Below are 25,729 nucleotides of genomic sequence, written 5' to 3'. Positions count from 1 at the left end.
GGGAACATCTTTATGTATCAGCTAACAGTATGGAAACTGTAGCCTATAAGGCTATAAATATGATTTGTAATCAAACTGAACAATTTATTCAGTTAAATACAAAAATGTACCAGTCTGGTATTCACCCTGTCACAAAATAATATATTTAGAGATTAAGCATCATTAGAATAATCTCATTGCGTTTACAAATGATAAATTATCAATACAAATAATCAGTTTTCTTCCCCTACATATTCATAATCACACAGGGAAATATGTTTGTCACAGTCAAGTCCTGACAGTAGTACTGTATATCTGTGCTGTCGGCAGAAACCAGCTGTGTCCAAAATATTAAGTAATTGGTTCGACTCAAGACCCAATAGAGTCTTGAGTCGAACCAATTACTCCCGCAGAGACATCAAATTTCTCTTTTAGGCCTCGAGTCTTGTGACTCAAGGCCCAAAAGAGAAATTTGATGTCTCCCTAGATCTAATTGGTTCGACTCAAGACTCTTTAACATTAACATTTTGACACATCATGAGCTTGGACATCAGCTATTTCTGGTGAACGTTCCCCCCAGAACAGTGAAATTTGGCATTCAAGCGCTGAGTTGTCCGGTACTACGCTGTGCTCCTGGGCGATGGCCGCCAGCTCCTTCAGGAACTCGGCGTACAGGATGACAGCAAACACTCTGCTCCGGGCCTGGGGGGGATGGGCGGGCAGGTGGGGGGTGATGGGTGGGCAGGTGGGGGGCAAGATGGAGCCATCCACTGCTCTAGAACCACGTGACGGTATGCCAGGCTCCGTTGTGAAGTCATCACCTGGAGACGACTGGAGCAGCTCTGAGAGAGAGAGAGAGAGAGAGAGAATGGGGGAGTTATTAAAAGTTGAAATGCTACGTTATAACTTTCTTCAACATAGTTAAATGAAAATGTATTTTAAGTTAACTAGCAGGGGTTCACAACGTGGGGTCCAGGGACCCTCAGGGTTCCTTGAGGGGGCTACAGTTAAAATGGACCCTTACATGTTTGTAACTCTTGAAGCGTACTAATACAACAAAATGGACCATTTGGTTCCATTTGTACACTCTCAGAGTTATGGGGGTCATTGAAATCACTGGTCTAGAGGGGTAGTCGACTCCATAGATCATGGTAATAAGTCTTAGACCTGAGGCCGATTCTAAAAAATGCTTTCTAAATCCATTTCTGAAAAACCTGTGTGTGTGTGTGTGTGTGTGTGTGTGTGTGTGTGTGTGTGTGTGTGTGTGTGTGTGTGTGTGTGTGTGTGTGTGTGTGTGTGTGTGTGTGTGTGTGTGCGTGTGTGTGTGTGTGTGTGCGTGTGTGTGTGTGTGTGTGTGTGTGTGTGTGTGTGTGTGTGTGTGTGTGTGTGTGTGTACGTTGGGCTGGTATTGTGCGTGTGTGTTGAGCAGGAAGTCTTTGAGCAGAGGTTGCGGGTACAACGCCAGCTGAGCCAGAAGGCCGGTGAGCAGCAGGTTGACAGAGATGGAGTTCTCTAGAAGGTTCTCCAGACGAGACAACAAAACACTGAGGAACGGGCCTGATGGGAAACAACAACCAATAATGAACACGAATGGCTGCATGAAGGAATGTTGGTGGAAAGGGTATTTACATATTTTACTCAAGTAAAAGTATCAATACTGCAATTTAGAAATACTCTGTTACAAGTAAAAGTCCAGAATTCAAAATTTACTTGAGTAAAAGTACAAAAGTATTGGTATCAAACTGTACTTAAAGTACCAAAAGTAGAAAGTACTCATTATGCAGAATGTCCCTTTTCAAATTTATAAAAATCTTTTGAAAATAGCAGATCTACAAGCTCTAGCGACGCATTGTGAGCTTGTAGATCAGCTATTTTCAAATGGCCGAAATGTATATAGGGCTGAAGTGGGTAATGTATGTTTTGTAATAATAATCAAAATCTACAAAGTAACTAGTAACTAACGTTTTTGGATAAATGTAGTGGAGTAAAAGTACAATATTTGGATCCAAGATGTAGTGGAGTAGAAGTAAAAGTATTGGAAATTTGAATTACTCAAGTAAAGTACAAATAACTCAAAATTGTTCTTAAGTACAGTACTTAAGTAAATGTACACTTTCCACCACTGGCCTCAACACAGCCAATCCCTTAAGGGATTATTCAGACACATTTTAAGGAACTCAGTAATTCCAGTGCCAACATGCTGACACTAACTATAATAAACAAAATAAATAAATACCACATACTGTATACCGTACATGACTCAAAAGTACAGAGACAGTTTAGTAGTCTAATTTTCAGACTAGATAGTGGAGGGCAAGAAAGAGAGAGAAAAGAACATATGCATGTTCAATGTGGTGTGAACCTAGTAAAAACACCTAAACCCTCTAAACTTAGAAAAAAGCAGTCCAAGTACAGAGCTAACTAAGTTTACTGTCTACTCCCAATCTCTAAAAGCACACAGCGCGCCATGTTGCGACGCGTTGTGAGCTTGTAGGTCTGCTGTTTCCGGTTCCGGCAAAATATGGATGCTGCGTTTCAAGTGGTTAAGTAGGCTGGGTGTTAAACACAACCAACCTGTAAATGGAACTCCGACCTTCCTCTCAGGTTGACAGAGATGGAGTTCTCTAGAAGGTTCTCCAGACGAGACAACAGAACACTGAGGAACGGGCCTGATGGGAAACAACCAATAATGAATTTGAGCGGCGAAAATGAACACGAATGGCTGCATGAAGGAATGAATGAATGAATGCATAATGAATGAATAATAATTGTATAATTGTATTTTCGTGTCTGGCTGCCTCAACCAGCGTTGGAAAAGGTATTTACATATTTTACTCAAGTAAAAGTATCAATACTGCAATGTAGAAATACTCTGTTAAAAAGTAAAAGTCCGGAATTCAAAATTTAGAGTAAAAGTACAAAAGTATTGGTATCAAAGGGGTGAGGGGAAGATTTCATTGGCTAGAAATGCGGATGGAAAACGAGGGGGAGATTTAACTGGCTAGAAATGCGGGAGGAAAATGAATGAAATTGAAGCCGGGAGCTCTGTGAATGGTCATATAATGAAGCTTCCTTACAGTCCACCAGGGGCTGGGTAGTCCCACTTAACCGGGACATTTAACTCTGCTTTCTGTGCTGCTTTTAAGTTGTTCTTCTGGAAGTCAATCTGCAAAGGAAAGAGTAAAGTGGGACTAGAACCCACAATCTCTGGATCACAAAGGCAGCGACTCTACACAGTTAGCTATCAGCTGTCTGACATAAAACAGCTTTTGCTCTGATTTGACTAACAACTCTATACTCTTGAACTAGGTGTTCGTGACTAGATTTGAACCAGCACACTTCTACATGTTATCCTACGGATATCATCCAATTTATCCACTGCCCCACTTTACCGGTACACTTTATTCTGCTATCTGTGTCAGATGTCGCTTGTATTGTTGAAGCGTTCTTTTATCCCACGATTTTGTAACCCCTATTTTTTACACCCAGTGCCAATTGTCTATGTAATCCTGGGCACTACCTTCCCTCTGCCAACCTGGGGAGGCCAGGGCCGAGCTCATGCCTCCTTCAATGCATGAGAGCCAACTGACCTTCTTATCACCTGACGGGGAGAGTTTCCCTGGTTGGACGCAGCACGTGGAAGGAACACGTTATTCCAACCAGTTCCTTTCCCCTCCATCAGGCGCCCCGGCTGGCCAGGGGGAGGCAGTATAGTGACCAGGATTACTACATGTTTTTGTGAGGGTACCTACCCTAGGAGACACGGGGAGAACATGCAAACTCCACACAGTCTCTTAGTACTGTTGAAGCGTTCTTTTGTATGTTAGCCTTCAGTTAGTAAAGAGAAGTTGAAATACTCTAGCAATTGAACTATTGTGACTTGAACATAGAATGTCTGTGATGAGAGTCTGAACATTAGACCACTACACCATCACTCAGTCGCTCTCAGCAGATGCCTCTTAGTACTGTTGAAGCATTCTTGTGTATGTTAGCCTTCAGTTATTAAAGTTGAAATACTCCAGCATTGAACTATAGGAGAACTGGGACTTTAACATGCAACTTCTGTGCTGGGAGTCTGATCAATAGACCACTACACCATCACTCAGTCACTCTCAACAGATATCTATTAGAACTCTTGAAGCACTCTTTAGTATGTTAGCCATCAGTTAGTAAAGTTGAAATACATCAGCATTTAAAGCTGCATCATGTAACTTTACTGTTCTACCTGAGATTTGTCTTTTAGTGCTTTCGAGTTGTTCTTTTGTTAATCTGAGTTCCCAGAAGTTTTCGCCAGCTCTGGCGAGGAACTTCTGGGCCACAGCCCTGGTATTTGTGGGCGGGATGTACGTCACGCTCTGAATCTGAGCGGACACGCCTCTTACCGGTCTGAGAGCTGTGCAACTCGTCTAAAAAGTCCGACGAGAGGCAAACAGCAGTACACAACAATGGCGGCCGAAATTTCTCAAGGGGAAATTGCTTCCCGTCGATCCTATTTAGATGCATCACCCACTGCATGTGGATCCCGCCCCCTTTTCTTCATTGGCTGTTGATTTGAATCACAACGCAGTGGCCGCGCCCCTGCTGTCCAAGCTCCGACGCTAACCCTCCCAGACTATTCTTTTGTAGTTTTACCATTATTTCATAGTACTCCAGCACTGAACAATATGTAACCAGGCCGTGGCCCGGGTTTGGTTTAGAAGTTTTAACTTATACAGACACTTTAAACACTCAAAACTGAACAGATTCTTAATACCACATGTGACAATAAATGGGACTGCGACAAGGATTTTCCCCCAAGATTACAATGTTTTTTATTCAACAATTAATCAATAATTAAAATAACTTTATTGTATAGAATGGTTTAAAGATCATATAAAAATAGACACTATACTCTTGACACACTACTAAAAACTGCAATTAGAAAAGGTTAAGGGAGTACCACAGGATGGTAGGCTGAAGCCACATGGAAGGGAGGGGAACACGACTAGGTGCCCTACACACACCTTAAGAAGAGAAGCTAAGGCATTCAATACATTAAAGCAAAAGCATGCAAAGAAGGTTGAGTGCAAAATACCAATGAGTAAGGGGGGGGGGGGGGCACCGCTGTGAGCCTAGCCACCTAACCCGTCCAGAAGGCCACTTGCTCCACCAATCCCGTAGCACTCGAAAACAAGGAGAGAAGAAAAGGTTATTATTCACAGTAATCAAGTATAAAAACAGTATAAGAGCTTAAATAGTTCTTGGGGGAAATAATAAAACTGAAATATTAAACAAAACCCAAACATAACAAAACAGCAGTGGCAGTCATAGTCTACAAAATAAACAAATGATAGACATTAATACACTGTAAAACAGATCTATTATATACAAACAAAATGACGACAATTACCTGTCTGACTATTGAACACAACCCATGTGGAAGGCACAACACAGGAGAGCAGAGTCACTATGGAGCAGGGCCTAAAGTGTGACAAACAAAGGGTCAGTCTCAAGCAGGTAAATCATGCATGAACTTTCACCTCTTATCTACAACATACACCTACCCGGGGCATTGCACAGAGCAGAGGCAACCTGCTACAACAGGGATCGAAGAGGGAAAAGCCCTCTCTGAGTGCGGCTTTTATAGTGAACCAAACAATTTGGAAAACAGGAAGTGGGAGGGGTTGTGGCATGTCTATCTCCACAGAAGCCTAAGAGGGACATTTCCTGAATGCCTACAATTAGTAGTAATAATAGGACTGGGACTTGAACATGGACTCTCCGTGTTGAAATTCAGACCATTAAACCACCACACCATCACTCAGTTAACCTCAACATGTTTCTCTTAGTGTTGAAGTCTCTCACTTTGTATGTTAGCATTCAGTTTGTAAAGTTTAATAAAAAAATTGAAAATGTGTTCCTCGGAGCACAGGTCTCCGACAGGCGAGGTGAAGAAAGTACTGTTCCTGATTAATTCTGTCTTACCTATTTATATTACATATTGTGATGTCACGTGAAGCTTGACCAATGTTGACGGACGGACACACACACACACACACACACACACACACACACACACACACACACACACACACACACACACACACACACACACACACACACACGGACGGACGGACGGAGGGTAAAACATACTCTCCACCATGCCTTCGGCCTGGCGGAGACAATAAGTGCTATCCTCAGCATTTTGAATCCTAATAAGATCAATCAATCATTTCTGACTAGTTCTCCTTAGCTTATTGTACAGTATTGTGAGCTTAAACCCCCCAGGCATAATATTTAAACACATTTTGTTACCACATGCTTGTTGGAGCTGTACTCCCAGTTCCTTTGAAAACTTTTGAAAGCCGGTTTCCCAACAAGATGAGTGGTCTTCTGCCCTCACCACACGTTTACGTGTGTGGCTACTGGCAATGCAACACTCCTAAAAAAGCAGGCAAGACAGGAGCTGAACTTGACAGATTAATAGAAGCTGTGTCAAACTAAGAAAGAAGAAAATAAAAGCATGTGTAAATTCCACATAATATCAGTTGGCATTATCATCAAACAAAAGAATGATAAAAGAATATGAGTTATCGTTAAAGTAATGACTGAAGTAGTAACTGATATGACAATGAAGGTGACATATTACACAATAACAGATGTATCTAGCAGCTCACAGGAAGGGACTAAACAGGTACAGGTATGTGTACTGTAGGTGTAATAGGCAAGTATGCGAAAACGCAGGATAAATCAAGGTAAGTATACATAAACCCAGATGACTAATATACATGTACGGTAGCTACTGTATTCAAACAATAAAATCAGTCCTCACAAATAGGAACCAAAGACACCAGCAAAACAAAAAACATGTACCTGCCCCTGGGGGCACTAAAAAGCTCTGAGGGAAGGTAAGAATATTAAGTCCTCTCTGGGACCTGCAGGAGGGATAGTAGAATAAGGGGTGTGCTGGAGAACCCAGTACCCCACCTGTGTCCGAACCACATTCAGGCAGGACCTGCGGGAGATCAGTTAGCCCAAAATACAAACAATGGAAACATAGACAAGACTAGCATTCGTGTGCAATAAAAATCAAATCCTGGAAATGGCAAATCAGCATGTGTCTGTCTCCCTGGGGTCTAGTGCTGTAATAAGGATAGACCCCTGTGTTCTTGGCTGTTGCTGACAAAGCTTGTAAAGTGCATGAGCCAAATGGCTTTAATTAATGTGGTGGAATGACCCATCACGTTCATGTAATGCCAATGTACGAAGGTCAGTGTGCTTGGTTAGCTCTGTTGGAAGAGCTCTTGACTTCAGACCGCAAGGTCATGGGATTGAATCCCAGTATAGGAACCTTGGCATCTGAGCAATCTGGCTCCTACGGGTCTACTATAATTTTTCGCCTTTATCATAAAGGTTGCTGGACAATATATAGAGGATGAAATGCATAATTTATTAAATAAAGGTAATATCAAATACATTGTAGAAAATGAGAGACATGACGCTTTATTAGCAAGACAGTCTTTTATTATATCATTCCTCATTTTGCTGGTTTCCCCTGAAACCCCTTTACTGTTACAGAGTACAACTGCCTTAGAATCACTGCTGATGATGTGGCCATAGCTGAATTGTTAGAGAGCCTGCCTGTCAAGCCGTAAATCCCAGGTTCGATCCCAGGCCTCAGCAATGTGTCAAAGTGTCCTTGAACAAGACAGATAGTTCACCCAAAAAAGACTTATTTTCTATCAATTACACACTCCATGAAGCCTTGAATTCATGGAGATTTTTTTGTTTTTGACACATTCCTGAGCACAGACTCAGACATATTGGTTGGATGCATGGCGCATATAATAGGCTATCGAATTGTAGATTAGTAGGCGATAATTCCAATATTCACTATACATTCCTCATGTTTAAGCCTAACTGAATTATATATTTATGAACTTGCATATAAATTGTATATATTTTTGGACGACTTGTGCATTTAATTTGTCGGCAATACTTTGCCACGCTTTCTCCCTGGATCCATTTATTGCGGCCATGTTTCCTTTCTTGCTTATTATACATTTTACTTCCTCGTATGATTCCGGGGAGACATCAAATTTCTCTTTTGGGTCTTGAGTCGAGACAGAGGCTCCCACGGAGACATCAAATTTCTCTTTTGGGCCTAGAGTCTTGGGACTCTAGGCCCAAAAGAGAAATTTGATGTCTCCGTGGGAGTAATTGCTCCAGATTTCTCCATCTGAGCAATCTGGCTCCTACGGGTCTACTATCTTTTTCAATTCCCAAGACAGCTAGTTTATCCATCCTGGCAATGTTTCTTTGACACAGTACCTCTAGTAGCCTACTGCTGGTTCTATGTCCTACCAGGACCTCATGTACCCAGCAGCACCGCAGCACAGGAGAACAAGTACTGGCCCTTACCACCTTCATCGAAAATGGCTTTGAGAGCAGACTAAAGACAGGGACTGTGTTCCTCGACCTCACAGCCGCCTATGATACGGTCTGGCACAAGGGCCTCATACTGAAACTCACAAAGGCGCTCCCTGCCTGGGCAACAGCAATAATTCAAACTCTGCTGACCAACCGGAGGTTCAGAGTTCACCTCGGACAGAACACGAGCGCATGTTGAACGCAGACAAAAGGTCTCCCGCAAGGCTCAGTTCTAGCTCCAACCCTGTTCAACCTCTACACACAAACGACCTACCCACCACCAAATCCCGCAAATTCATCTATGCAGACTACATCTTTTTGGCATTCCAAGCACCAGACTTTGACACACTGGAACAGGTGCTCAATGAAGACCTCGCTAAACTGCACCCGTTCTGCAAAACCTGGCGCCTAAAACCAAGCCCAGCAAAAACTGTCTCCAGTGTATTCCATCTCCACAATGCAAAAGCTGCCAGAGAACTAAACATCCACCTGAGCGGACTCAAGCTGAAGCATGCCTCTAATCCAACCTACCCTTGACAGGACCCTATCCTTCAAGGAACATCTAAAAGGGACGGCAGCTAAGGTGAAGTCAAGAAACAACTTGCTCTGCAAGCTCGCTGGTGCAAAATGGGGGGCGGCAGCCTGCACACTGCGCACCTCAGCACTGGCCCTTGCATATTCTGCAGCTGAATATTGTGCCCCTGTCTGGTCCAGGTCATCTCATACACACCACGTGGACACCCAGCTCAACACAACCATGAGAACCATAACCGGGACTATTCGCTCAACACCACTCCCCTGGCTCCCTGTCTTATCAAACATAGCTCTTCCACATATCCGGCGAGCAGCATTTACTCAAAGGATGCTTCAAAAGTCCAAAGACTCCCCCCATCTACCAATCCACGCAGACATCTACAACCCACCCACTGCTCGACTTCCATCCAGACGGCCAATTTGAAAGAACACCCCACCAGCTGACTTCACCATCCAATCAGCTTGGAAAAATGAATGGGAGTCCAAGGAGGTCTCAAACAAACATCTGGTGTCAGACCCCAACCAACAGGTCCCTGGCACCAACCTCCCAAGGAGACAATGGTCAACACTCAATCGATTCAGGACTGGACATGGCCCCTGCTTGGCCAGCCTTCACAAGTGGGGCAGTAGCCCAAGCCCACTGTGTGCTTGTGGAGAGGAGCAAACTATGGAGCACATTATAGAAGTTTGTCCTCTCCAAAGACTGAAAGGAGGATTAGTCACCCTCCATACAGCAGTCCAGGAGGCAAGTGCTTGGCTTAAGGACTTTGCATTCGCTAAATAAAACCTCATGTACTGTACTGCTGGCTTTATATCCTACCAGGACCTCTAGTACTGCTGGCACTGACAGATCTAACCTGTCAGTGATTACACCAGGAGAATACCAGGTTAACCACTTAAACCCTCGATATACACAGTGAAACGGACCTGAGTTGCAACTGTACAGCAACTGTACTGTACTACACCAAATCTCTTTGTCAGAAATAGCTGATCTCCAAGCTCACAACGCGTCACATTTTGGGATGGGCGGGCAGGTGGGGGGTGATGGGTGGGCAGGGGGGCAAGATGGAGCCATCCGCCGTTCTAGAACCACATGACTGTATGCCAGGCTCCGCTGTGAAGTGCACAGAAGCTAAAAACGGCCATAGCCATGTATACTTTTTGTGTAAAAAGCCCATTGAGATTGGGCCGTTTTTAGCCCAAGGAGTGGTTTTGGTGCAAAACAAATGATTGCAATGGATTCAGAATCATAAAAACACCCTAGTTTGACCCCTCACATGCTACTTAAAACAGAATTAAATTTTGTTTTTTTTGGGGGGATTTTTTTTTAACCAAGGTTATGGTGGGTACCCCAACTTTAAGGAGCTGTCAAAAATTCTCCTAGGGAAACTGAATTTCAGTCTTTGTGAGATGTGTTACTAGACACCTTTACAAACACATTGGTGAAGATTTTTTTGGTAAGGAATTTATTCCAAGATTGGAAAATATTCTGCTAATATCCCCTGACTAATAGAGCAGGATCCGCTCTATACCTTTCGCGGCTAGCGCCGCTAAAAAAACACATAGTGGACTCATATCTCAACGGCCCAACAGGCTTTACCTGGATAAATAAAAGGCTAATACAATAATGAGGTTAAATGTTAAATAAAGATAAAAGTTAAAGTTGACCATAAATATATATTTTTTTCTTTGAAGAATTCTACCAGTAGGCCTACTTGCTTTGTTAGTGTCCATATATTTGAAACATAGGAAACTGTTGAAGGAAAAATAGATTTACTATAATAGATTAGATTTGACTTTACATTTTATTTTATTTGATCTTGCGTCAAATAAGAAATAATCAGTTTGGGTTTTATTCAGATCATCATTCATACACAGTAGATTTCTATGCGTAAATGTGTCGATTTGTAAGTCGATCGAGAGTATAGTATATGTACCCAAATGGACGTGTAAATGAATACTCAAGGTTTTATTGTGTAAAAGGCTGTGTCTAGGGGTTGTGTGCCTGCCCTCCCATTATGTAACAAAATCCTCAGTGTTGATTTAACCCCAAAGGGAGCACAAATGGAACCAGATTCATCTGGTTCAGTGTTGCCAGATTTTTGCAAGAGATAAGCAACCAGGTGTACAAAAACAAGCCCAAAAGAAGCGACAAGGCCGCATGATCACACACAGTTTTACCACTTGAACCCTATATACCACTGTTTCCCAAATAGTGGGTCAAGACCAGTCTTTGGGTCGCAGACCACTTTTTATGGGTTGCGGGTAAATATATTTTTTTAAATTTCTTTTACTATTTTTCTGTTTCCTACATTTAAAAATTATATATATATATATATATATATATATATATATATATATATTATTTCAACACATTTCAAAAACTTTAAACGAATCAATTAAAAACATGTCCAACATTTTCCAAAAGTATTTCATAAATAATATAAAGAAATCTAATAATTTCCATAAATAAAATGAAAAACGTTTAAGAAGTGCCAATGCATGCTAAATTTGGGGTCCTTGACATGAAAATGTTCGAGAATAAGCAACTTCACTTCAGAAACAACCTGCGACCCGCAACCACCAATATTTATAAGCGACTTTACAGAAAAACTGTCCCAAAGTCGCTTATAATAACCGCTTATTATAAGCGACTTTGGGACAGCTGCAGATGCAACGGCAGGCTGCTGTGCATGTGCCTCCTGGCAACTTGGCAACACTGATCTGGTTCCATTTGTACACTCTTCGGAGTTAAAAGAACACTGAGGATTTTACTGTGCACGATGATGCTCTGAGTTGGTTAATCAGCCTCCATGGAGCATCATCGCCATGGCGACAGTATCTCCAGGGAGTTGGTTGTGGGTTTGTTAGAGCAGGGAGGTTTTTTCTCAGTTCCTCCTGCAACTGCCTCACTGCGACTTCAATGAACGAAGACGATAACTCACACGGTACTGCTTTTTTCCACTTTTTAAACTGTGTAATTATGTTTTAGCCACTTAAAACCTAGCGTCCCTATTCTAGGGCGAACATTTAGCAGAAATGGTAGACAGGGGTGCTATGTCCTCCCGGTGGGGGCTCCTGATTGGCAGGTTGAGCCAGTATAGGATACAACAGCAGTAGCAACAGGGGGTTCATTGGCATAACAACTAAATTGGGAGAAAAAGGGGTAAATAATAATTAGCTACTCAAAATGTTAAAAGAAACAAAGTGTGATGTGTCTGATATGTCATTGGGGGGGGGGGGGGGGGGTTGAACATACTCAGTTATCAGGGGACTCAGGGATAATCCCCCCCCCCTACTTTTGGGATGAAAAAAAAATGAAAAAGAAGAAACCTCCAACATCTACACTTCATGGAGTACATCTTTTGCCTACGTAATTTACCAAATTAACCAAATTAACTGAAATAAAGTAACAAACACCCCCACAAAAGTAACAAACCCGAAAAAACAACAACACACATTTTCACGCGAGCGGCGCGCCTGCTAGAGCCATAAAAATCTTCTCTTATGGGGGTCCCTGTCTGACATATCTTTTCAAATGGGGGTCCGCGGGCTAATAAGTGTCAATTTGGGGGTCCTTGACATGAAAAGGTTTGATAACCACTGTGATATGTGATTATGTCTGAGTATGTGTGTGTGATGTTCACACAGCACAGACGACACGATGGCGCGCTGCAGATGCAACGGCAGGCTGCTGTGCATGTGCCTCCTGCCGTGTATGATGACCTTCCACCTGTTCGTCTACATCATGGTGTCCGTATTCGTCACCGTCACCTACACGCCTCCGCCGATAGTGGTCCACTACGTCGCCCCGGGGGCGTCCGCCAACACCAGCGCCGTGGCCTCGCACCCGCTCGGCCCCTTCTGGAACCTGCGCCTCGACGAGGGCGCGCTGTGGAACCACCTGCAGCACGCCTGGGACCGGCAGAACAACCCCATCCTGCGCGGAGGAGGAAAAACGAGCGGAGAGTAGGCAATTATTTGAGATAATCGCAATTATTTTTGAATAATGTTCACATCTTTTCAAATATAAAAAAAGCAGAAATAGCAGATCTACAAGCTTATGTAAGCTTGTAGATCAGCTATTTCTGCTATTTTTACATGTATAAAAAGTATTAAACATGTCAATAATTTCTTTGTATTTCAGTTATTTGTTATATTTGCTCTGTGCAATTTTTGATTACGAAGCCTAAAAGGCTTCATATGTTCCGATGTTCAATGCCAAACACACAATTAAATCGTTAATCGCAATTATTTGAGTGACAATTAATCGTCAACTTAAATTTGTAATTGTGTGACAACCATAGCGGAACAACGACGATGACGACGGAGAGGAAAAACTGCACCTCGTTCACGTGCCTGGCCAACGCCCCGGACGACTTACGCGACTTACCCGAGCAGATGAGGGCATTTATCCGGTCGATGCACCGGCGCGAGTACCCACTGCTGATCAACCGGCCCGGAACGTGCGGCGTGAACAACGCCAGCCTCGGCCTGGACACCCCCATGCTCCTGATGGTGATCAAATCCCAGGTGGGGAACTTTGAGAACCGGCAAGCCATCCGTGAGACGTGGGGGCAGAGCGGGCTGGTCAAAGGCCAGGCGGGCGGGAAAGGCGGGCTGGTGCGCACCGTCTTCCTGCTGGGGAGGCAGGACGCCACGGCGGGCCCTCACCCCGACCTGGGGAACCTGCTGGAGCTGGAGAGTCACCAGTACGAGGACATCCTCCAGTGGGACTTCACGGACACCTTCTTCAACCTGACGCTGAAGGACCTGCTGGTCTGGCGCTGGGTCCAGACGCACTGCCCCGGGGCCCTCTTCATCTTCAAGGTAGGGATGGTAACAATGAATCTATAATAATCAATTAATTTCTGTTAAGAATTTAGTCGATTAAAGTATATCAAATGGGAGCTTACCATAATCGCAGTAATCCTTAATCATTCCATCCTATTCAAGGGCTTTTGGAGAGAAATGAGACAGACTCCATAGAGCCCTGCAGAGGGGAGGTGTTTGTGTCTGTGACCAGCTGATGCTCGTTGATGCTCGTTAATGTTATACTGTATACATACAAGGCAATTATGTTTCTGCACTCATTTTCGGTTTCAGACAAGACTTTTCCTTATGGTCCTAACTATCAACTATCAATTAATGAATGAATCGCTAATTTGCATCCCAGGGCGACGACGACGTGTTCGTGCGGACGGGCGCCCTCCTGGACTACCTGCACACGCGGTGGGAGGAGCATAACATGTGGCGGGCCGCGAGGAACGAGTCCGGCGGCGCGCCGATGGAGCTGATCGTCGGCGACGTCATCAGCAACGCCAAGCCCAACCGCGAACCCACTGCCAAATACTACATCCCGGAGAGCTTCTACAAGGGGGTCTACCCGTCATACGCCGGCGGGGGAGGGGTGGTGTACTCGGGCTCGCTTGTCGCACGTCTGAGGGAGGTTTCGGAGAGGGTGCAGCTTTTCCCCATCGACGACGTCTACCTGGGCATGTGCCTTCACAGACTGGGCCTGTCCCCGGTCCATCACCAGGGGTTTTTAACGTTTGACCTCCCCGAGTCGGAGAGAGACAAGTCGTGCGCTTACAGATCTGTGCTGCTGGTTCACAAACGCAGTCCCAAGGAGATGCTGACCTTGTGGAAGCAGCTGCAGACTCCACCTCCTCCATGTTGAGGTTTTATTTGGAATTCAAATAGGGGATTCGTTCCACTTCCACTGACCCTGCCCACTGTACTGTAGATTGGCCAGGCAGCCTGTGACAACGAATGTAAACATTATTTTGATATGAACAATAAGGAAGTTTATATGTATTCATAAAATATGGATTACGGAACATTGAATATAAAATGTTTATGGTCAGTCTAATGAATGAGATAAACATAAATAGAAGATAACTTGCACCTCATCTGTGATCACGCTTCAGGAAACAAACACAGGTCTACATATAAGGTCTAGTGTAATATTACAACAGTAACGCTGTTAAGCCACTAGGGAGAAGCATAGATCAATCAACAGTGTCTCCCTGTGATGGGAGTCTATGGCTGGGATAGACTGGCTGAAAAACAGCATGAACTGAATTATAGTGATTGTTGGTTTCAATGAACCATCCACCCACATCACACAATGAGAAGTGACATGGTATGGTGACCTGCTGATTATGACATTTATTTATTAAATCTGGTTTCAGTGCAATCATCAGTGTTAATATAACCCTAAGAATGAATGAATCCATCTCAGGCTTATATTAACACTGCAGGTTTGACATTGTAAAGGTCTGTTAAGGTGTACTGGTGTCTGGTTTGTCTACATTCCACTCCTCTCTGCTCCGTGTGAACTCCCGCTCTATGACCATACTTCAAAAACATGTCATTTTAACCACTTAAACCCTGTGGAAACCCCCAGGGCTATAAAGTAGTGCAGTGGTTCTCTATTTATTTTCAAGTCAAGGACCCCCAAATTGATGTGTATTTGGCTGCAGACCCCATCTGAAAATGTTATGTGCCAGGGACCCCCAGAAGAGAAGATTTATGCAAACATTTTTTTCAAAATTATTCAAACAAAATAATTGTTAATTATTCTTAACAGTTTCCCAAAATTTCCCAAAAAAACCTCTGGAACTGCTGGTTGTATATCCTACCAGGTCCTGTGGTACTGCTGGTTTTATATCCTACCAGGACCTGCAGTACTGCTGGTTTTAGATCCTACCAGGACCTATAGTACTGCTGGTTTTATACCCTACCAGGACCTGTAGTACTGCTGGTTTTATATCCTACGGGACATCTAGAACTGCTGGTTTTATATCCTACGGGACCTCTAGAACTGCTGGTTTTATATCCTACGGGACCTCTAGAACTGCTGGTTTTATATCCTACGGGACCTCTAGAACTGCTGGTTTTAGATCCTACCAGAAACTCTATGAAGGACTCAAGGAGACTTTTGAATTCTTTAAAAGAAGTCATGGATTGCAACTTTTAAAAAAGACTCAGAAAGGAACAGCTGACAATATATGATATGTCCTCGTTGTCATAGCCTAATATATTATGCAATAAAAAAAGATAAAATAGCCTATTTTAGGCCTATGTTTAACAGAAAACTAATCTAAACGACGGCTCATCCCTTAAATAACACTTGAGTGAGTTGATGGAGCTGACCTAACAATATCAGGGTGAACAAAAATAAAAAACAGCAACCTGTTTTAAACCTACATGTTTAAAAATGAATGATGTTGGCCAATGTAAAGGTATTAGGCAGGACTGTGACTGTTGGCAAAGCCCTGATGACTTTGGATTTGTGATATTTGGTACTTTAGGTCAACAGCAGTGGTACTCAGATATTTTACTTAAAAGTGAAAGTAGCAACACCACAATATAAAAATATTCTGTTACAAGTAAAAGGCCTGTGTTCAAAATGTTACTTGAGTAAAACAAATACAAAAGTATTGGCATCAAAATATACTTAAAATACCAAAGGTAAAAGTACTAGAATGTTTGAAAATAGCAGATCTACAAGCTCGTCCCGACGCAACACGTTGTGAGCTTGTAGATCGGCTATTTTCAAAAAGCCTATGTATAAAATAGGGCTAAAGTGGTTAATGTATGTTTCATAATATCATAATTTATATCTGAAAAAGTAACTAGTAACTTAAGTTTTCAAACAATTGTAGTGGAGTAAAAAGTACAATATTTGCATCTGAGATTAATTTATATGACAGGGTTTGCAATTCAAATGAAATGAAGGGTAAAGTTAATAGTGTTAGTCAGAATGTTAAAAAGTATATGTAGCCTCAAGTACCCTAGAACAGATACAAATCTAGTCATTTCCACCAGGACACGAAACATTAGCATAAAGCCCAATCGAAACTTAATCTCTCTCTCACACACACACACACACACACACACACACACACACACACACACACACACACACACACACACACACACACACACACACACACACACACACACACACACACACACACACACACACACACACACACACACACAGCTCCCTCAATGAGAGAGAGAGAGAGAGAGAGAGAGAGAGAGAGAGAGAGAGAGAGAGAGGAAACAGGTGAGACACACCTTTCCAGTTCTGAACAGACAGAGGCATTTAAAAAGTGGAGGCTCCGCCCCCTTCCAGCAGGTTTCACTCAGAACTCGTTTAACGACAGACAGACAGCTGAAGAGCTGTCAGACTTCAAATAAACACTGCCTGACAGACAGACACACACACACACACACACACACACACGTCTCTACAGCAGAGGACAGACGGAGCCATAACCAGAGATAATAAAAGAAAGAACCATGCCTCGCCGCTCTGCCCAGGAGTGGATCCGCCTGTCGGCCCGCACGCCGGGCATCTTTATCTTCGGCATGGTGATGGCTCCGTGCGGATGGATCCTGAACTTGACCTCCACGGTGGCTCCTAACTGGAGGACCCTCAGCAACATCCCGGGAGAGCCGGTCGACGCCATCCTCCAGCAGGGCATCTTCGACATCTGCAGGTAGGGGATCAGTGGTGGAACAAGTACTCAAATGATAATTACTTGAGTAAAAGTATCAATACTGGAATATAGAAATACTTTTACTCTACAAGTAAAAGTCCGGAATTCAAAATGTAGGCTACTTAAGTAAAAGGTATTAATCAAAATGTACTTAAAGTACCACAAGTAAAAGTACTCATTATGTAGAATGTCCCATTTCAAGTTTTGAAATGAATACAAATCTTTTGAAAATAGCAGATCTACAAGCTCACAATTTGTCACATCACAATGCATTATATAATGCATTGTGAGCTTGTAGATCAGCTATTTTCAAATGGCCGAAATGTATATAGGGCTGAAGCATAGACTGTATAAATGAGAGGGCTGAAGTGGTTAATGTATGTTTTGTAATAATAATCAAAACCTTCAAAGTAACTATTTTCAATTAATTGTTGAGTAAAAAGTACAATATTTTCCTCCTGAGATGTAGTGGAGTTGAAGTAAAAGTGCTGAAAATTGGAAATAGGCCTACTCCAGTAAAGTAAAAACTCCTCAAACGTTTACTTAAGTACAGTACTTGAGTAAATGTACTTAGTTACTTTCTACCACTGGGTAGGGATGGCCGATATGAAATGTCTGGCCGATATCGATATCCGATATAATTGCTGTATTTTTTTTTTAAAGAATAATTATTTTGTCCATTCTGAAAAAGTCATATAAAACACTGAATTTGAAAAAGCAATTTGCCTCTGTATTCCAAAGCTAGGGATGCACCGTTATTGAAATGTTGGCCCCATATCCCAACATAAACGGCTTTAAAGTAGTATTTTTAGCGGCGCTGGCGCCGCTCTATACATAGTATAGAGCGGTCCTGCTCTATACCTGGCTTTTCCGTCAACGTTCTGATTGGTCAGGTCTGTCAACGTTCTGATTGGTCAGGCCCGCCAAGGTTCTGATTGGTCAGGTCCGTCAACGTTCTGATTGGTCAGGCCCGTCAACGCTCTGATTGGTCAGACCCGTCAACGCTCTGATTGGTCAGACCTGTCAACGCTCTGATTGGTCAGACCCGTCAACGCTCTGATTGGTCAGGTGCGTCAACAAAGTGATTCGTCAAGCTTCACGTGACACATGGCTATAAACACATTATAAACACATATCGATGACAAAATGTATCAAAGGCGCCGCTACCTTCACACAGGGTGTGATTTTTATTGAAAGTTCCAACTTGTTGACCTTTTTTAAAGCTTCCCCAGAAAACACTGATAGAATCTGCTGGCCTGGCATGGCCAGACTAATATCACTGCGTAGATATTAGTCTGGAATCTCTGTGTGGAACTGCATTTCCGAGGGGTGAATTCAAAAAATGCCTCTGGTGATAAACCCGCCCCATATTTGCATACTGGGCCCTGATTGGTCCATCACAACTTCGGAGGGAGAGAAATCCAATCTCTATTGAGATGGACCTAATCTGCCAAGGGCAATTTTTTTTTTGCAATGGCAGATTCATCTGGAACCAGGCTAAGAATCTGCAGCCTTCATCACAAAAGGCTTTTTCTGGCTTTTAAAAATGTTAATTAACATAATTATTATAAAATAAAATATTGTCTAAAACCGATATATTATTTTGATATCGGTTCGATACCGATATTACATTTTAAGGCCAACATCAGCCGATACCGATATGATGACCGATTAATTAATTGTCCATCGCTATCTGCAGGGCGTTCGACACCTCCAGGGAGGTGACGTGCAACCAGCAGGACACAGAGTACTTCAACAACCAGGTCATGGAGATCGCGCAGGCCATGATGGTGGCGTCGCTGATCGTCACGCTGATCGGCCTGGCCGTGGCCATCCCCGGGATCCGCTGCTGGAGGCAGGAGCCCAACTGGACGGTGGCCGGCCTCGGTGGGCTGCTGATCTGGTGCTCCGGCGTGCTGACCCTCATCCCCATTGCCTGGTACACGCACGTCCTGAAGGAGCTGGCGACCGTCACCAGCAGCGCCGCGACCATCAAGGTGGGCTTCTCCATCATCCTGGGCTACATCGGGGGCATCATGGAGTTCCTGGGCGGCTTCGTGATGTTCATCGGCATCTGCCGGTGCTGCGGCGGCAAGAACCGTGGCGAGCGGCCCCTGGATGAGGTCATGGCGGAGACGGGCGGAACGGCCCAGTTCAGGCACCAGAAGCCGCCGCCGAGACGCATGGACGTGCCGCCGCCGAGCCTGAGCCGCAGCCGGAGCAGCGCCAGCAGCGTGCCGTACTCCAAAGACTCCATGGACGACGACGTGTCTTTCCCCCGGGCCAAGAGCCCCGCGGCCCGCTCGGCGAACACCCGGTACAGCGGAGATGCTGACCTGTGAGACTGAAAAACACTTTTAAATCACCTTTATTGGACCTGAGTTGCAACCGGACTTGGACCGCTTTTTCATAGCCAAAAATAGCAGATCTAGGCTACAAGCTCACAACACATTGCAACGTGACACGTTGTGATCTTGTATATCTGCTATTTTTGGCTATTGTTCCCCCCAGAATACAGATGCTGGGGTTCAGTTATGGCCCCCAGGGGGGCCAACAGTCAGGTAGCTCTGTACCATACATGCATCAGGACGAGTATTTTGGTGAAATGATTTGGGGAAAAGTGAACAATTAGGCCTAACACTATTAGCCTATGGTAGACCTATGTGGACTCCACAGTCCAGTGGTGAAGAAGTATTTGTATTTTTATTGTTTTACAGCACAATGAAGTGGAATACTGTTACAAGTATAGGCTAAAAGTCCTGTAGCCTATTCAAAATTGTACCCTAGTAAATTTACAAAATAAGTGGCTTCAAAATATAGGCCTCACTCATTATGCAGAAATATTCAATTTTTCAATCATATTATGGGATTGTAATTAGTAATTAGTAGCATTAATGAGTTGGTAAAGGTGGGGCTGGTTTTCATTAGGCCTACGTTATGTGCTGCTGGATAGCTTAATAACACAATAATTTATCAGTATAGATATATGTTTTGTATTAACAATCTTAATCTGAAAAGTAACTAAAGCTGAGAGATGCTCGAGTTAAAGTACCTCCAAATTACACCTAAATACAGTAGCTACCTATGTCTAATGTGTGACAATTGTACATAATTTATACTCTATCGTATGACAGTGTCCTGCGCCAAAAATTGCAGATCTGCCATTTTTTTGTGCAGGACACTGGCATAGACTAATTCAGGTTTTACTGTTATTCTTTTAAACATGACAAATACTGTAATTTTTGTAATTGCTCTCTCCAATTACAATCTCCTGCCAATTATACTAATTATCCTGACAGATTAGCTGCTGTTTGCACCTTCTCTTCTTTGGGTTGATTTATTTTTATGGCGATTCGGTTGAATTTGACATTTTAAATATGTTAAGTCGATCAGAAGTTGATCAAGTTGATCATGTTTTGCAGAAATACTGAGCGGTGATTTGAAGGAAATATTGTAAATAATTGTGGAGAATGTTGCGTTTGCATTTTTACCTTTTAATCAGATGAAATAGCCTGTTCATACATGGCATCTTTGAGGGTTCCTGTATGTGGCCTTAAATCCTTTCTTTTTTTTGGCAGTGTGCACTGGTTAACCGATAAACTGTTTTCGCGTTTGTATATGATGTTATCATTTTTACCTTTTTTATTTGTATTTTTCTGGGGATGCACTTTACACCTCTGGTGATCTTTTGAAGGTGAGAAGGCCAGCATATTGCTGTATGAAATGAAGTGCTGTTTATTAAATGTGAACTGTATTTATGAATGACCTACTGACTGAGTCAATGTCTTGTCATGTCCAGTGTAAGTTAAAGCTTAATTTATGTGCCGCACGATGGTGTTGCTTGCCAAAAATAACTGATCTACAGGCTAACAACGCATTGTTAGATCATTTGAAGTTAAATACAGTAAACATAAAAGGTAGACAGTGATTCAAATATGAGTAGGTACTAACATCAATTTACTATTCATTTAAATTGTGATCTGACTGTGTACATGTAATAGTATGTACCAGGATTGTGGAGATTGATGGCTAATGGCATGAAGGACTGTCCAAGTCACTTTGTTGTCTGCCATGGGGATGAGTGTCGCTGAACAAGTTCACCTCCAGTTTGTCCAGTTTAACTCCAACTACAGAGCTATAGGCTTCCTCTCCATCTTGATCCGTTTGTTGACATCCCTTCTTCCCTTGTGTTGACAACGTCTAGCAAGATCCACTTCACAGTAAAAGTGTAACTTAGTGGTTAAATTCAAATGTAATGATATGCAGGGTTCAAAAAACAAAAAAACAGGGTGCACAGGCAGTATCAGTGAAGGCAGTAAACAAACAAAGGGGTTCATATTAAAACATATCAGGCAGGCAGTCCACAGTACATTTCCCAAAAGGAAATGCATGTATGTTTTACCAGAAGCAGTGATGTTATATCCATACCGGCTATACAAATGAGGGGGGGATATCAAAAGCTGAGGCATGGATCTCACTCCCACATCAAAAGCCAACCCTGGAGGACAGTGTTGCAACAGTTCTAACAACAGCAAGTACAGTACATGATGACAGTGGCACTGCGTGTGAATATTTCTTGGGAATACACACTATGTAGTCCAACCAGTTGAAGGGGTTGGTCTGTGTCGCTCCGCCTTGTTCAACAATGTCACCTTCTCTATTTGCTCTGGCTCATTTGTCTCTAACTAGTAGAGAGAGACTACTAGTTTGTCTCTAAGTAGCTTTGTTGACCCATTCAATCCGGGAACGCATCTGTGCCATTTTAGATGTCTTTGTAGAGAGCTGCTATTTTTGAAAAAAACATTAAAATGTGTGCAAATCTTTGAATGTATATCTTTTAAAGCGAACACTTGTAATTCAAATCTTTGCGTCTCGTGGGGTGGGGTGGGGGGGTCCCTGGAACTAAACATTTTGAGATGGAGGTCCGTGGCCAAATACATCTCTAAAAATGTGTTCTAAATCCTAACAGTATGTTGCTATATCAGTGGTGCTCCAACTTTCATGTCAAGGACCCCCAAAATTATATGTACTAGACCATACCCGGTCGGCGCAGCGCATCCGTGGGGGGATATGCGCACATGATCTAGCAACCCGGGAGGCAGTTCGTCCCATAGCTGGGCAGGCCCGTAACCATGGCGACATTGTTTGACACATAAACGCTAATAAGAAGCTGAGATTTGATGAAATTGAAAAACGGGCTTCACAGTTGCGTTCAGATGGTAATGGTCAATGGCTGTGTGCAAAATCAGAGCAATTGGTCCAGCCACTGAGGAGAACCGGGTGGCTTCACGTACTCACGTACTCACCACTACAGACAGAGGTTACTAGAATTATAGTAGGACTAGACCATACCCGGTCGGCGCAGCGCATCCGTGGGGGGATATGCGCACATGATCTGGCAACCCAGGAAGGCTGTTGGTCCCATAGCTGGGCAGCCCCGTAACCATGGTGACAGTGTTTGACACAAAAACGCTATTAAGAAGCTGAGATTTGATGAAATTGAAAAACGGGCTTCACAGTTGCGTTCAGATGGTAATGGTCGATGGCTGTGTGCAAAATCAGAGCAATTGGTCCAGCCAGTGAGGAAAACCGGGTATCTTCACTCACGTACTCACCACTACAGACAGAGGTTACTAGAATTATAGTAGGACTAGACCATACCCGGTCGGCGCAGCGCATCCGTGGGGGGATATGCGCACATGATCTGGCAACCCGGGAGGCAGTTTGTCCCATAGCTGGGCAGCCGCAGCTATGGGACGACATTCTTTGACACAAAAACGCTAATAAGAAGCTGGGATTTGATTAAATTGAAAAACGGGCTTCACAGTTGCGTTCAGATTGTAATGGTCAATGGCTGTGTGCAAAATCAGAGCAATTGGTCCAGCCAGTGAGGAGAACCGGGTATCTTCACTCACCACTACAGAGGTTACTAGAATTATAGTAGGATTTGCAGACCCCCACCTCAAAATATGTTTTTCCAGGGACCTCCCAGAAGCAAAGATTTGAGTTCAAATCTTTCGCTTTAGATATATATATATATATTCAAACTAAAAGATTTGCACATATTTTTCACGATTTAAAACAAAATAGCAGATCTACAAGCTCATAGCGCAGCACTCAGTGCCGCTAAATCTAAATTGACACAGATGCATTCCCGGTCTTAATGGATTTGTTAAAGTAACCACTTTCCACCGCTGGTCCTCAATAAGACCTTATGCACACAATAAAACGGCCCCAAGCAGGGATTCCCTCTTGACAGAGCGTTAGAAGTTTGGTCTCCCACACCACAGAAGATCTGGATTGCAATTTATATACAGATTGAGACTCTAAAAGCCACCGGTTTGGCCTGCATGTTGTATCCGTTACATGTGTTCTCATATATCAGACACGAGCCAGAGGTTAGCCCACATAATGTTTGTTTACAGTATACAGTATACTCTCTGTCACCGTATGTACCATCACCTCAATGAATTGTAGACAGCAGGCCACACACACGCACGCACGCATGCACGCACACACTGTAGATCCATCCATGCATTTTCCAAAGCACACCATGCAGAAGTTTGACTACAATTATTATGTAATTATTTGTAAGAAATTCCATTAATACAAAAAAAAGCAGTAAAAATAGCAGATCTAAAACTCACGTCTTTTCTCTAGTTTGGGTCCCGTGGAGACATCAAATTTAGCTTTTGGGTCTCAAGCTAAAAGGTTTGGGAACCATTGTCCTAGACTGGTGACGGTCTATGCCTCATTTGACCAAATGGAAATAATGATCTTTATAAATACTTCACCTAACAAAGTACAAAACTGCTTTACAAGAACAAAACCATGAAATTAACTGGGAAAATACATGAGAATAGCTTAATGCAGTGGTTCTCAAAGTGGGGTCCGGGGACCCCCAGGGGTCCTTGAGGGGGTTCCAGGGGGTCCTGAGTCAGATGATTGATAGTCAGGAACCAAATGGGCCCTTATGGGTCTGTAACTCCGAGTGTACAAATGGAACCAAATGGACCCTAATGGGTCCATTTCGTTCTATTTGTACACTCTCAGAGTTAGATTAACATTGATTTTTACATTGTATATTGGGGTCCTAGAGCTACAAATGCCATCAAATAGGATCCGTAGCCTAATGCATATGAAATTGGGTTCCTTGAAATTAAAATGGTTCGGAATTAATCACTGCTATAGCCTTAAAATTCTCTTTTGGGGGTCCCTGTCATATCTTTTCCGTGGGCTGATATGTATCAATTTGGGGGTCCTTGGCACGGAAAAGTTTGAGAACCACTGGCCTAATGTATCCATGGAAATGTCTGTTTTGTGATGCATGTAGCAATAATATGAGCTACAGGTATGATTGGCCTCCTTTTGTGGTGACGTACTGCACAGACACACCTTGTTCTAGATTTTAAAAATAAACAGCACGGGTAAGACAGTTTGTAAAGATAAATGAAATGATTTTTATGTTGATTTGTGATTCTTACAGCAACATTGACAGATGCAGTATATAAATACAATGTATGCAATACAAACTAACAAGATACAAGCCACTATAGCATAATATTTATAGAAAATAACAGAAATTAGTTAAGAGAAGGTAGGCTACAGTACATAATAGAACCATACATGTCTAATATATATGGTTTAGATATTCTGTATGCCACTATCAAATCAAAGAGACTATTTTCATAAATAAGCACAAAATGTAATTATAATAGATCCTATCTTACAATAGTGACGACAGATTATTGATCAAGTCAAGCAACTAATATCGCTGCCATAGCATTTAACTTCAACTGAAGCTTGTAAACAGCGTTTGAAGTTTATCAGGCGTGTTCATCTGCATTGTCCCAGGTGCCATTCCTGTACAACCGTCCAGGAATGTCAAAATGAAGGTGAACCAGTTCTGAACGGGCCACAGTCACTCTCGGAGCAAAAAGTACAGGGCTTCAAATGGTCATGTTTTTGTGTCACTGGAATAGAAACCATTTCTGGCATGCTAGCGGAAACCAGTTTAGATCAGCACAGTTTCGAAGGTGTGTATATGCTATTACGAAGCCAACGGTAAACGCAAATCTTGGGTTAAGTGACCTGTAGCTAGCCACCTTTGCGATAATCTATTCCGTCCACCGTGACTTGCTAACTTGGACAGTGGCGCTTGCCAACGCACGAGGCCACAAGCTGCTCGCCACGGGCACCCGCTCGCCTAACGGCTCCCTCGGCCTCGGGCACACCTCAATAGCCTCAAGGCCTCGCTGTCGGCACACCTGTCCTCGATGATTTGGCGTCAGAAT

General features: G+C 43.1%; 3 protein-coding genes across 3 annotated transcripts in view; 2 read left to right on the top strand and 1 right to left on the bottom strand.

Moving 5' to 3' along the window:
- The window catches only part of LOC311038399 (histone H3.2), a gene marked incomplete at its 3' end in the record, with an annotated part of 235,076 nt that overhangs the window by 156,703 nt on the left and 52,644 nt on the right, over nt 1–25,729 (bottom strand). The window lies entirely within an intron of this gene.
- LOC311037810 (N-acetyllactosaminide beta-1,3-N-acetylglucosaminyltransferase 2) lies at nt 12,587–14,602 on the top strand (the record flags this gene model as incomplete). Its single annotated transcript, XM_084047100.1, has 3 exons — nt 12,587–12,891; nt 13,230–13,752; nt 14,099–14,602. 3 exons carry the CDS (start codon nt 12,587–12,589, stop codon nt 14,600–14,602), a joined length of 1,332 nt encoding a protein of 443 aa, XP_083903226.1.
- On the top strand, nt 17,104–21,201 carry LOC311037724 (claudin-23-like). The gene is made up of 2 exons (XM_084046995.1): nt 17,104–17,435; nt 19,135–21,201. The coding sequence occupies exons 1-2, from the start codon at nt 17,236–17,238 to the stop codon at nt 19,775–19,777; spliced, it is 843 nt and encodes a 280-aa protein (XP_083903121.1). The 5' UTR covers nt 17,104–17,235; the 3' UTR covers nt 19,778–21,201.

Source organism: Gymnoscopelus microlampas (genome assembly GCF_963454915.1).
Source record: "Gymnoscopelus microlampas genome assembly, chromosome: 21".
NCBI lineage: Eukaryota > Metazoa > Chordata > Actinopteri > Myctophiformes > Myctophidae > Gymnoscopelus > Gymnoscopelus microlampas.
Note: the sequence above shows the minus strand (reverse complement) of the source record. Positions and strands in the feature narration are given on the sequence as shown.

Excerpts from the sequence above, each read along its gene's own strand:
- LOC311037724 (XM_084046995.1), top strand. The coding sequence starts at position 17,236 with ATGCCTCGCCGCTCTGCCCAGGAGTGGATCCGCCTGTCGGCCCGCACG. Across the intron at positions 17,436-19,134 it reads GGCATCTTCGACATCTGCAG|GGCGTTCGACACCTCCAGGG; the intron begins GTAGGGGATCAG and ends CGCTATCTGCAG.